General features: G+C 46.9%; 1 protein-coding gene across 4 annotated transcripts in view; it reads left to right on the forward strand.

The window, feature by feature from the left end:
* FLNB (filamin B) overlaps positions 1-13161 on the forward strand; it is a 141005-nt gene that overhangs the window by 80356 nt on the left and 47488 nt on the right. For all 4 annotated transcript variants that reach the window (XM_037040770.1, XM_037040771.1, XM_037040772.1 and 1 more), the window contains exons 10-18: positions 1528-1654; positions 2649-2785; positions 4125-4318; positions 5520-5633; positions 8024-8167; positions 8430-8553; positions 8887-9047; positions 9811-9901; positions 10185-10354. In XM_037040770.1, the coding sequence (XP_036896665.1) occupies positions 1528-1654; positions 2649-2785; positions 4125-4318; positions 5520-5633; positions 8024-8167; positions 8430-8553; positions 8887-9047; positions 9811-9901; positions 10185-10354 (1262 nt within the window). The remainder of the gene's footprint in view (positions 1-1527; positions 1655-2648; positions 2786-4124; positions 4319-5519; positions 5634-8023; positions 8168-8429; positions 8554-8886; positions 9048-9810; positions 9902-10184; positions 10355-13161) is intronic.

Genomic DNA, 13161 nt, shown 5'->3' on the forward strand with positions numbered 1-13161 from the left:
CCTTTATTCCCTCATCTCAGGTGTGATTTTGGCTAAGTTGGCTACCATGGCATATGGCCTTCACCCCATAGCCCATTCTGACCAGTTTACCTCAAGAGATCTGTGTCAAAGATTTGAGGCTATCTGAGCTCCGTATGGAGGGAAGCAGTGATTGGTTAGTAATCTCTGCCCTGGTTGCAGGTGGGGACAGTGATGGCTCAGCAGCCTCATTATATTGAGGCTTCTGGGAGTAGAAAAAGCAAGGATATGATGGAGTTTGGGAAATATTGCCCCTGGAACAACAACCTGAAATGGCCTGTTCTTTATTTGAGGAAACCTAGGCTCCGAGAGGAAGGGTCCACCCCAAAGGCCCCATGGCTTGTGAGCATCTGAGCTGGAAGTCAAGCAGTCTCCAAAACCAGTGCTTTTCCCACTACAGGTTACATTTCATAGACTATGACATTATGTCAATGCCTAATTACTATGATCAGTGCTTATAGAAGGGGAATCATAATTTCTCAGCTTAAGTTTCCTTTGTTAATAAATGCCATTTGTGGAGGGGAGAGTTGTACCCTGCAATTCACTCTTGCTCCCCCTTTTAGGAAAGGGGAGAGTAAGTAGGTACAAGGACGGATGTCCACACTGTCCTCAGGTCTTCCCCTGGTACAGATGAGCAGCTTGGCAATTCTAGTTGCTGGGGTACAGCCCTGGGCTTGTGAAACCTTGGGCTAGGACTGCTCTTAGCCTCTGTGTCCCCAACAGGCTGGGGCGGGGGTGTTCTGAGCTCTAGAAAGTTAATATTTGCTGTAGGAGCACCAAGTGTTGGGGCAGGCGTGAGCCCCAAGGGCAGCCACAGTTCTAGACTGCTCAGACCCGGACCCAAGCTGCTCTGGGGCTGCCTTCCCTCCTGGCTTATTCCTACAGGAGCCAAGGGGGCATTTTTTCCTGACCTTGGATTTTCACTTGAGTAAATGGCTTTCCCAGCCAAACCTCAAGGCTCAACATAAAACAAGTCCCTGCCTGATAGCTTGCTCTAGAGTTAGTGGCGTAGTATCTAAAGCCTGTCTCCTTGTAGACAGCGTACAAGAGCATTCTCACTTTATGTCCAGCTTCAACGGAAAAGGACGCCAGAACACTAACCTGAAACTCATGCCAAGTACTCTTAAAGATTCATTCCCTCCCCACTTTATTTTTGGGGAGGAGGGGTGGAGCTAAGATGGGTAGGATTCTTGAAAAATTGAGATGTGATTCAGTTTGTTTTTACACACGCCCAGGAGGTTCAGGATCATAACCCCTCAGAACTGAGAGAGCCTACTAAAGCCGGTTAGCTGAAAATCTCCCATTTCCCCACAATTTGAAGCAGAGATGGGTTCATAGTTAACTTTGGACTAATCTCACAGGTTTCAGTGATCCCACCCTCTTAGGCGGCTCACTTAGTTTTCCTCTGGGCTATTTTTGTGGATATTGCTGCCTTTCTGTTCTTGTCTTTTGGGTTCTCCTTCTGAGCCTAGAATGGCATTGGAAAGATGGTGTGTTTCTTTCCTGCAGAGGGTCTGGAGGAGCTGGTGAAGCAAAAAGGCTTTCTGGAAGGAGTCTATGCATTCGAGTATTACCCCAGCACCCCAGGGAAATACAGCATCTCCATTACGTGGGGGGGACACCACATTCCAAAGAGGTGAGTCTCCAGCTGAGTTGCCTCTTCTCTGGAGGTGTGCCCGGCCCGGGCAGGCTCACTGTGGTCGCTTCCTGGGCTGCAGGAGGGAAAGAGATCTGCTTTGTTGAAAACATGGTGTTTTTTTTTTTTCAGAGCAGCTTACAGACATTTGGCCTGTTCTCAAAAGCAGCAGAAAGTCACTGGTTTCAGCTGCCTTGCTTTACATCAAATGCTGGTGGTTTGGGGCTGGTGGGAGGTGGGGAAGCCTGAAGGAGCAGTAATAGAGAGCAAATGGGCTGTGTGTCTATACACTCTTGAATAAACTGAGATTCTCTTTCTTTCAATGTATGCCTCTGTTTAGGAATGCCATGGGGGTAAAATCTGCTGTGGTTTACATTAAACCCTCTATGCTAGAGCACTCAGGAACCAAGGGACCAGTCTACAGCTTTGCTGTGTGGGCGTCGCAGTTTGCCCACCCGGTGTTTACCTGTTTTACAGCTCTCCCGGGAGCAGCTTTAAACGCTGAATAAATTAAGTTTACCTTGAGAAATACCTGGGCATATTATAGGGTTCTGAGAATCTAAGCAAACTATTTTTAATCTCCTGCACATAAGTTAAAGCACATTCATTCATGTATGAGCTCATGCCTCTTCAACCTCGTTTTCTTGTTACAGCATAGGCAGGGTGTGGAACAGTGCACACTCTTACCTTCCCGAGCTCACAGTGTTAGGAGCCCTCCACCCAAAAGGAAAATGACCAAAAAGACAGTGCAAGGCAGTGAGGCTTGAGTGCCAATCCAGTGGCCACCTGAATGCCCTGAAATAGCACATTACTTTATATTGTTGACCTAACAATGACTGAGGGGGGGACTTGTGTGAAGGAAGGGCTTGGCTGGAGATTGGGGCTGCAGGTAAAAGCAGCCAGCAAGTGAAAAGGGTGTGTGCAAACAGCTTTTCACTGTATTTAGCCCCTTCTTTTCTCTTCTTTAATGCTTCTATTTTTCCTTTTCTTTTAGCCCCTTTGAAGTTCAAATTGGCCCTGAAGCAGGCATGCAGAAAGTCCGTGCATGGGGCCCTGGCCTCCATGGTGGGGTGGCTGGGCGGTCAGCGGACTTCGTGGTGGAGTCCATTGGCTCTGAGGTGGGGTCTCTGGGTAAGTGGAAGTAGGTGACCTGCAACTTCTGGAGGGCTGAGATTACAGGGGGCTTGGGCCCAGTGTTAGACTAAGCACTGGGGCCTGCTGTACCTCACTACCCTTTACCCCCTGGTCTCACCACCGCCTCTACATACTGCTGGGGAATTGCAGTTCTCATTTTCCTTCTGCCCTTCAGGTTGCCCTCTCCCTCATTCATTCACTCATTCATTCACTCATCATCCACTAGACTTCAAGGGCAGAGGCTTTCTGTGGATGTTGTGCCTGGCACATAGTAGAAACTCAACAAGTATTATTGGCTTATCCTTAGTTTAGATGCATGAATGAATTTTTCTGAAATCAGAAATTTGGGGAGTACATATTCTTGGGAGCATAACAGCATATTTTAAATACACATCTGATGTATGCGATCATTTTAGATCAGTGGTCAGTACTGATCTCTCTTCAAGAGGAGCATATAGCAAATATTTGAGTATTGTGGGCCATATTCTCTCACAGCTCTTTGACTCTGTCGTTGTAGCATGAAAGAAGTAGAAGGTACATAAGCAAAGGAGTGTAGCTATGTTTCAGTAAAACCTTACTACAAAAACAGGCAGTGGTCAGATATATCAGCCATAATTTGACGACCGCTATTTCAGGTAATAGAAATATACAAAAAGGGGGAAATACAAAATCACATTAAATTTTTCTTCTAGAGAGATATAAATATTTTGATATATTCTGTAAATTAGAGATAATATTAAACCTTTTGATATATTGTTTCAGATTTGTTCCTGTGCATACACATACAAATATTTATCTGCCACAAAAAAATGTCTAGGGCAATCTTTATATTTTTCTGCCTTAGATAAATATAGAACATGTCTTGATTTTCCATGGCTTCCATGGAATTCTGTTGCATGGATATACCTTATGGGGCTTTCTAGTGATTGATTTCCAGGGTTTTACTATAACAACACTGAATACATATCCTTGTATGTAACTGTTCACACACATCCTTGGTTATTTCCTTGAGGTAAAAGCCCATAAGTGGGTTTGGTGGGCAAAAGTCTGGGCATCAGTTTAAAACTTTGGTGTGTGTTGCCATATTGCCAACACAGAGGTTTGCTGGTTGATCTTTATTGTTAGACGATGTTTAAAAAGAAAAGGTATAAAATACAGTTCTTCCATCACTAGTGAAGACTCAGTAGGCTTGGTTTTGTGGGAAGGGGACACACACAGGTTTCAGACTTGTGGGGAATATTTGGCTTTTAGGCAGGCTGAGGGAGTGAGTTGGTAGTAACATAGAGTAGATACTTTTCACCATGTAACCAGGGGGCCCTCCCACCCCATCCTGCAGGGTTTGCCATTGAAGGCCCCTCCCAGGCGAAGATTGAGTATGACGACCAGAATGATGGGTCATGCGACGTGAAGTACTGGCCCAAGGAGCCTGGTGAATATGCCATTCACATCATGTGTGACGACGAGGACATCAAGGACAGTCCATACATGGCCTTCATCCACCCGGCCACAGGAGACTATAACCCAGATCTGGTGAATCAACTTGTTGTATTTCTGGCTTCTCTTTTCTGCTTCCTGGCACACGGAGACTGGCCTTGTTGAGGGATGGCTTTAAACCTTAGGGAAGAAACAGGTCTGAACTGGAACCTGGTAGTACTACTGATGCCTTTTCTCATGCTGGGCAAGTAACTTCTCTCCGACTCCTTTTTTCTTAAAGACTTTCTTTATTAATTTTTAGAGAGAGAGGGAGGAAGAGAGAAAGAGAGGGTGAGAAACATCAGTGTGAGGAACATCGATTGGTTGCCTCTTGTACATGCCCCAACTGGGGACTGAACCCGTGACCCAGGCTTGTGCCCTGATTGGAAATTGAACTGGCCACCTTTCACTTTTTGACATGATGCCCAGCCCACTGAGCCACCAGTCAACACTGGCTCTTGGCATCTTCCTCTATACAATGGGAATGGTAGCAGTGTTTGCTTCCTAGAGTTTCTGGAATGATTCCAGGAGGCAACTAACATTCATAAAGGCAGCCCTTAGCCCAGGGCATGGCCCATGGGGTCTCCATAAGAAGCTGTTTTCTTACAACCTGGAGCATCATATTTTAGTATTGCCACTTTCTGTAGTTATTATTTTAAGATATTCCATGGATAATGGTGTTTTTTTCTCCTCAGCTTCCTATTCTTAAGTTAGAGCAGTGTTTTCACTGTTTCCAAGAGCTGCTTTCAAATTCTTTGCAAACTGTGATTTAGCATTCAGTCTGAGCCAGCCTAGCCAGCAGGAGGAGGCCCCTATGTGCTGTTGGCCCACGTGGGCAGCTGCACATAGGCTGTCTGCTGACCCTTTGCTCTTTGGGGGCTGGCTGCAAACATTTACAATGCTGTAGGTGACAAAGGTTCTTACCCCTTCGAGGGTGACATTGACATTGGGTGCAGCCAGAGGGCCTTGCCCCAGTCATTAGAAATTCTCTGTCTCAGCTCAAAGGAAGGCAGGGAGCCCAGCCTAGTTTGGGCTGGGTTTTAGAGAATTTTCTCTTTTGTGAGAGATTATTATACTGTTTTTCATTTTTAGGTTAGAGCCTAGTTTAGCATTTTCCTTCCCATAACTGTCCTGTTACATAGGTGCTATAAAGTTAGGTACAGTTTGTCCTTCCCTATCCCCTGGTCACCAGTCTTCACATGGGGGTTTAGTTGGTGCATTACACAGAAAGAGAATCATTATTGCCCCTTTGCTCCAGGTCCAAGCATATGGGCCAGGTCTGGAGAAATCTGGGTGCATCGTCAACAACCTGGCTGAGTTCACTGTGGACCCTAAGGATGCTGGAAAAGCTCCCTTAAAGATTCTTGCTCAGGTGAGTTTCCAGGGGCCACCTGTGCAGGTAACTGTCATCCTACAATGTAATGGCAAATTGCTTGGTTCATCTGATCTTCAGTTGCCTTACTTACACATTGGGAACAATAAGAATATTTGTCCTCATGGATTATGTGAGGAGTAAATGAGATTTTACATGTAAAGCAGGGTATTTTTCTTATTTTTATGATTGTACTCTGTGGAAAGAAGGCTTCATTGTTTCAGATTTCCCTTTAAATGTCTTGGTGTGGCTGAAGCTATCTAGGCCATAATGAGGGGTTGGTAAACAAGGATTTGTTAAATATGTTAATTGAATTTGGCCAAAGGATTTAAATGTAGGCATTGAAATTATTAAGCATTGAATGGTCATGGTTTTCTGTTTGGGCCATTTGCTCTTAATGATTGAAAATAAGTAAATGCGTATAGTATTTTCCCATATGGGTTATGGTCATTGTACTTTGAGAATGTGGCAGGTCATGGTCTTTCTCTGTGTTTTTTTTTTAAATATATTTTATTGATTATACCATTACAGTTGTTCTATTCCCCCCCTTCATTCCCCTCCACCCGCACACTCCCTCCCCCACTATTCTCCCCCCCTTAGTTTATAACCATGTGTCTCAACTTCTTTAGATTCTATATTTCCCCCACTATTCTCGCCCTCCCCCTATCTATTTTCTACCTACCATCTATGCTATCTTCTGTGCCTTCTCCCCCCTTCTCCTCCTCCCACCCCCCTGTTTCTAACCCTCCATGTAGTCTTCATTTCTATGGTTCCACTCCTGATCTAGCTGTCCTCTTGGTTTGCTTTTGTTTTAGGTGTAGTTGTGAATAACTGTGTGTTTGCTGTCCTTTCACTGTTAATATTGTTCATCATCACTTTCTTATATAAGTCCCTTTAGCATTTCATATAATAAGGGCTTGGTGATGATGAACTCCTTGAACTTGACCTTATCTGAGAAGCACTTTATCTGTCCTTCCATTCTAAATGAAAGCTTTGCTGGATAAAGCAATCTTGGCTGTAGGTCTTTGGATTTCATGACTTGGAATACTTCTTTCCAGCCCCTTCTTGCCTGTAAGGTCTCTTTTGAGAAATCCGCTGACAGTCTGATGGGTACTCCTTTGTAGGTGACTGTCCCCTTATCCCTTGCTGCTTCTAGGATTCTCTCCTTCATTTTGGTCTTGGCTAATGTAATGATGATGTGCCTTGGTGTGTTCCTTCTTGGGTCCAACTTCTTTGGCACTCTCTGAGCTTCCTGGATTTCCTGGAAGTCTATTTCCTTTGCCAGACTGGGGAAGTTCTCCTTTATTATTTGTTCAAATAAGTGTTCCACTCGTGGCTGTTTCTTTCCCCCTTCTGGTACCCCTATAATCCGGATGTTGGAACGTTTAAAGATGTCCTGGAGGTTCCTAAGCCTCTCCTCATTTTTTTGAATTCTCATTTCTTCATTCCTTTCTGGTCGGATGTTTCGTTCTTCCTTCTGGTCCATTCCATTGATTTGAGTCCCAGTTCCCTTTCCATCGCTATTGGTTTCCTGGACATCTCCCTTCATTTCAATCAGTTTAGCCTTCATATGTTCCTCTAATTTGTGACTGTACTCCACCAATTCTGTGAGCATCCTGATAAATAGTGTCTTAAATTGGGCTTCTGAGAGGCTGGCAATTTGTTGGTCGCTTAGAGTTATGGGCTCTGGGACTTTGAGTTCTTCTTGTGCCATCTTTTGGGCTGTTCGTGCCTGTTAAGTAGCAGGATCGGAGCCCTAGGTGTTCACCAGAGCAGGGCAACTCAGTCACTGGGTTGTGACGTTGTATGTGGGGGCGAGGTCAAAGAGGGACAATGGCTTCCCTCCTCCGCCTGCTGCTGCAACCCCCCACCGGCACTGCAGCCACCACCGTCACCAGGCCCACACGCCTCGCTCCACTGCACGCGAGTGTGCCACCGCTGTCAGCCCTCCACCACTGGGTTCGCCCCCTGGGGCCTGCGTGGTCCATCTCACTGCGCACGAATGTGCGACCTTGGTCAGTCTGTTCCGCACCCCGACTAGTTCTGGGCTGCCTGCGCTCCTAGGTCTGTCCTGCCCGACCCAGCTCCGCTGCTGGCTCCACCTCTCTTACTGTCCTCGTTGAACGGTTCGTAGCTGTCGGACTTCAGTATAATTCCATTTTCTGCTCTCTGGGTGTGTCTTAGTTCTCCAAAACTTTTGTTGTATTGAAACTTGGTTGTGGGAGAAGGCGCAGTGTTTCCACCTATGCCTCCATCTTGGTGGAAGTCCTCTCTATGTGGTTTTATTGATTGAGTGCATGGTGACTCGGCTGTCTTGGGGAGTCATGGTGGCCCTGTTTGATTAGGACAGGTGAGGGACAATTCTGTTCTTAGCCCCTGCTCTTTTGCAGGATGGGGAGGGACAGCCCATTGACATCCAGATGAAGAGTCGGATGGACGGCACCTACGCCTGCTCCTACACCCCAGTTAAACCCATCAAGCACACCATCGCCGTGGTCTGGGGAGGAGTGAACATCCCAAACAGCCCCTACCGGGTAGGTTGTGAGGCAGAATCCTGGCCGTGGTATGAAAAAGCCCTGTCCTCCTGCAGGTCTGGGTTCTGTCCATGTCTGATAGCCAAGGCAGATACATGGGAAGAACCCATCATCCTCAATGGGCCTTGAAAGATAAGGTGCCCTGAAAGGCAGAGTGCTCTGGATTGTCCAGAAGGACTATTTCCAACGATGTTAACTAATAGTTAACATTGGGTCCGAGTGGAGGGAAACTCGATTGCATCTTTCTCCATGTCCTTTGTAGGTCAACATTGGGCAAGGTAGCCATCCTCAGAAGGTCAAAGTGTTTGGGCCAGGCGTGGAGAGAAGTGGATTGAAGGCAAATGAGCCTACTCACTTCACAGTGGACTGTACCGAGGCTGGAGAAGGTGAGACAGAGTGTCACCCAACACAGCGATTGCTGTTCTTTGGGGAATTAAGTTCTTTTTGCAACATTTTGAGGGCAGTGAACTTTGAATCAGAAAGCAGTCTACCTGAATAAGAAATCTAATGAGCCTCTGTGTCAGTGCTGGGGTGATAACTTTGCCATCCTTTCATCCTCCATCCTTGTTCCAAAAGCCTGGCTTACTACCATCCTTTTCTCGTGTTTTTTGCTGGAAAATTCCCAGTTACTTATTTTGGAGTGTTCACCTGAACTAGAAGTGATTGCTTGGGACATGCTGTGTCTTGTAAACTCGTGCTAATGAGCTGGTTTGTTCCAGGTGATGTCAGCGTTGGCATTAAATGTGATGCCCGGGTGTTGAGTGAGGATGAGGAAGATGTGGATTTTGACATTATTCACAATGCAAACGACACATTTACCGTCAAATATGTGCCTCCTGCTGCCGGGCGATATACCATTAAAGTTCTCTTTGCATCGCAGGTGTGTATGTGTAGGGGGGTCTGATTTCTTTCTGGCCACCTGTACACAGTATTTCCTTTTTGTTTTTTAACAAAGGGGAAAGTATCTTCAGAATTTAGCTCCCTGGTTTTTCTCTCTGGCTCATTAAAACCAAGAAGGGAAAAAAAAACAGAACTAAAATTTTACCACCTTTTAACAGAATTGAGCAGTGTGTTATTCACTGGTTCAGAGCAGGGTTCTGGAAAGAAAGATAGGATGAGCAGTACCTAAAACAAGAAATACTGGAATCCTGGTGATATAAATTAACCTTACATAAAAACAGGGGCCGTAGAAGGAAGTTCTGTTTCTAGAGATGTGGTTCTTGAGTTGGTCTCATCCAGTTAACCTGTTTTACCTGTATTCTGATAGTCTGTGACATTCTTTTTGAAGAATTATAACCATTATATTTCTAATTGATTTCTTACACTCTCCAAACCACAGCTCCCAGCTGTCCCTAGAGGATATTTCTCTCCCTCTGACCCCATATATTACTGTCACTTTTGGTGGTAAAGGCTTAGAGTTTTCAGATTTTCTTGTGGGAAACCTTCCTTTGGCTGTGAAAAAAATTGGAGGAAAACCTGTGATGTGGGGGACCAACGCACTCATAAGTGATGACCCATCATGACCCTTCCCTGATGTCAGAGTGTGAAGGCCTGACATGTGGTAGCAGAAGTTTGCTCACCACCTGCTAAGCTCTGACAGTTGCTTTAGGGGCTTTCCTACTGAGACAGTATCTCTGCTACAGGAAATCCCCGCCAGCCCTTTCAGAGTCAAAGTCGACCCTTCCCACGATGCCAGCAAGGTGAAGGCAGAAGGCCCTGGCCTCAGCAAAGCAGGTACGGTGGTGGGTGTGATGGTGTGTGTGTGTGCGAGGCCACCCTGACGGCTCTGCAGGCCAGTGCCATGTGTGTGCTTGGTCTGAGGCCTGGAGAGACTTACCTCCACCCAAGGCAGGTGTTCTTTCTGGGCTCCAGGTGAGTGGCAGAGCGCTGAGCCGAGCCCCAGCCCCTGTCTCTGGCTGCATCGAAGAGCAGGTGCGGATGAACCTGTCAGACCAGTTCTAAAAGTGAAACCACTCCAGCCAGGCCTGTCCCCTCACTTCATGGTTTATCTTTCCAGGTGTGGAAAATGGAAAACCAACCCACTTCACTGTCTACACAAAAGGGGCCGGAAAAGCCCCACTGAACGTGCAGTTTAGCAGCCCCCTCCCTGGAGACGCGGTGAAGGACTTGGATGTCATCGATAATTACGACTACTCCCACACTGTTAAATACACACCCACCCAGCAGGTAGGGTCTTCGCTTCCCCTTGACTGAAAGCCCTAGCCAGGCCCCTTTCCCCTCAGTGCTGTGCTGGGTGCTGGGTCACTTTGGAGGCCAGCAGTGTGATCTCTGCTCCCCTGTGGGAGGCGGCTCTTCCTGCCTTTTGTTCTGAACTTCTGTGGGATGCTCACAGAAGACTGACTGGTTCTGTCAGGAGGGCCTCAAGGATGCTCAAGAACAAGCAGAAGCTAGCCCCTCTCTCCTCACCCCAAACTCTCCGCTCCATTTTGGGTCTTAGCAGAGAAATGCTCTTGAAATTCAGGATCTAATATCTACCTTTCTTATACACATTCTTCCCATCTTGACCAGCTGCCTTTTAGTCTTTGGTTAATTACTCAGAGAGAAGGAGTTTTGCCTTTATTATTCCTTCCTGGCCTTTTAGTTTACCCTCTTCACAAGGTGTTATAGGGGGATCTTTCTCAAAGTCTCTCCTCAAAGAGACAGTGTTCGGCCTTTAGGCCCTCAGTTATGAAAGACTTATTTAGAGCCCCAGATGGTCCCCTTTTAGAAAAGGCAGGAATATAGACAGGATTTTTCCATTCAGGGCTTTTTGACCTAATTCTCAGTCAGGGCACATACCTAGGTTACAAGTTCAATCCCCAGTCGGGGTGCATGTGAGAGGTAACCAGTCAATTTTTCTCTCTCACATCGATGTTTCGTTCTTTCTCTCTCTCCCCCTTCTTTCCCCTCTTTCTGAAATCAATGAGCATGTCCTCATGTGAAGATAAAACAAACAAAAAAATCTACCTCTGTACAGACTCATGTTTGTTTGTTTAAAGTCGTTTTTCCTCATGCCCACACCTCTGGAGTCTGGGAAGCAGATATTCCTGCAGAAAAGCCTGGAATTTACTGCTCTCGCAGAGTGTTCAGAACAGTCCTTCCAACCTCTGAGCTCCCTTGCTTGTTGAAGAGCAGAGCCCGTCATGTGAGAAATGCCGTTTGCGGGAGCAGTGCAAGGTGGTGCTTTCTGTAGAAACATTGCCCAAGAAGTGCCGCTCAGCAGGAGCCGGCCAGAGTTCAGTGGGGAAGAGAGGGGTACAGTTCAGAGTACAGTGGGGATGGGGAAAGGTGCAGGTGGCCCCCTGCCCTGGGCTCTCCGCATCTTTGGAAATGGAATCTTTGCTATGAGAACTTCCCTGACACTGAGGGGGTTTCTCTGGGGCAGGTTTGTGGGTCATGTTACAAGTGTGGCCTTTTACAGGCTGTTCATTGCTAAGTAGGTAATTATCTTCCTGCTGATGCCTCTGAGGGCTGGTGGGACCTTACCTCTGGGAGCACTCGCTGGATGTCATCTTTCTTGCCAGCACACTGTGTTTCTTCAGACAAGGTACAAGAAAGCATGAATGTGCACGCTGGTTGAGATCACAAGGTCATAGACTCTTCTAAAAACAGTGGGAGACTCCTGCTTTACCCTATACCTGTATATGTTCTTGTGTTTCAGCTGCACTGCTAAAAAGTAAGTTGCAGATGTCAGGACACATTCAGGTTTTGATCTGCATCCCCAGAAAGGGCTTTAGAACCCATTGCCCTGCATAACCCCCGCTGCCAGTTGAATGGTAGAGGTGGTGGTCAGGAGCCCAGGTCCCGTTTTGTTGCATTTGATATGAAGCTGGGGTGGGAGGGTCCATTCTGCAGAGTTACACCAAGGTCAAGTTTATCCAGTTCTCTGAGAGCCACAGGTTTGAAGGCTATCTGCATGCTCAGTGGCCATTTGGGGCTGTTTGTCCAAATGCAGCCCATCATACGTCCAAAAAGCCTGGTGGGGTCTTGGTGTCAGTCGCTGTCTCTACTGTGAAAAGCTCCATGGTGCCCCCCTGGTCCTTTCTTGTTTAGAGTGAGGTTTACTGTTTTGTTATTTGGGCAGCTTGAAATTCCGCAGATCTTTCTCTGTGGCGTAGAAAACAGGTTACATCTCTCCTTGTATTGTGAGTTCCCCCAGGACTGGATATTATGATATGTATGTATATGCATCCCCAGTCCTGAGCACAGGGTCTGATGCTGTGGGTGCTCTGTGTGGACTTATGGCCAAATGGCTGAATGACAGAGACATTCACAGAGACATTCACAGGGACAGTTTAAGAACTGCGTAAACTGCTGGCTCTTTGCTCCCAAGTATCTGCAGGCTCTTGCCCCCTTCTGCAGGGTCCCTGAGCCACAGCTTGCACATGCTTGCCTGCCTGCAGTGGGCCAGGGATGGTTGCTGCTGGGCCATCCTCTGAGCTCTTATCAGAAGATAGAGGTCAGAGCTCTTTCTGCCTCGGAGAGGTGGACTTATTGGGCTGGGGCTTGAAGGCCTCCTGAAGGTCAAAGTCTTGATTTTATGGAAGGGAAATCATGCAGTGCCAGTTTCTCCTGAGGATTTTGCCTTCTGTGCTTTTGTTTGTTTGCGGCCTCAACTGACCTCAGTTTCTCACGCCAAGCTTCCCCAAACCCCTGTTAGCGATTAGAGAAGCTGGTGGCAGCAGCACATGGCATGCCAAGTCAGGAGCCCCTGGGCACTGAAAACTCCCCGTGCTGCTCTGGCACCTTGAGGAAACCCCACAACTCACTGAGCCTTATGGGATAGCAGTCCCTTCCTCGAAGCATTATTGCTCTTGCTGGCTGTGGTGTCACAGAGGTTTCTGGAAGATGGGGCAGTGGGTAGCTGCCCCATCCTAGCTCCATCTGAGCTCTCGGGTTATGGTCTTGGGTATGTGTGTTTTGTAGGATAAGATTAGGGTCTCAGAAGTTGGCAGGGGAGAGTCAAACTGCCCTGCAGTCTGAGAAGTCTCTAT

This window comes from Sturnira hondurensis, unplaced genomic scaffold, assembly GCF_014824575.4.
Source record: "Sturnira hondurensis isolate 20B ecotype Veracruz unplaced genomic scaffold, ASM1482457v3 Scaffold0002840, whole genome shotgun sequence".
In the NCBI taxonomy this organism is placed as follows: Eukaryota; Metazoa; Chordata; class Mammalia; order Chiroptera; family Phyllostomidae; genus Sturnira; species Sturnira hondurensis.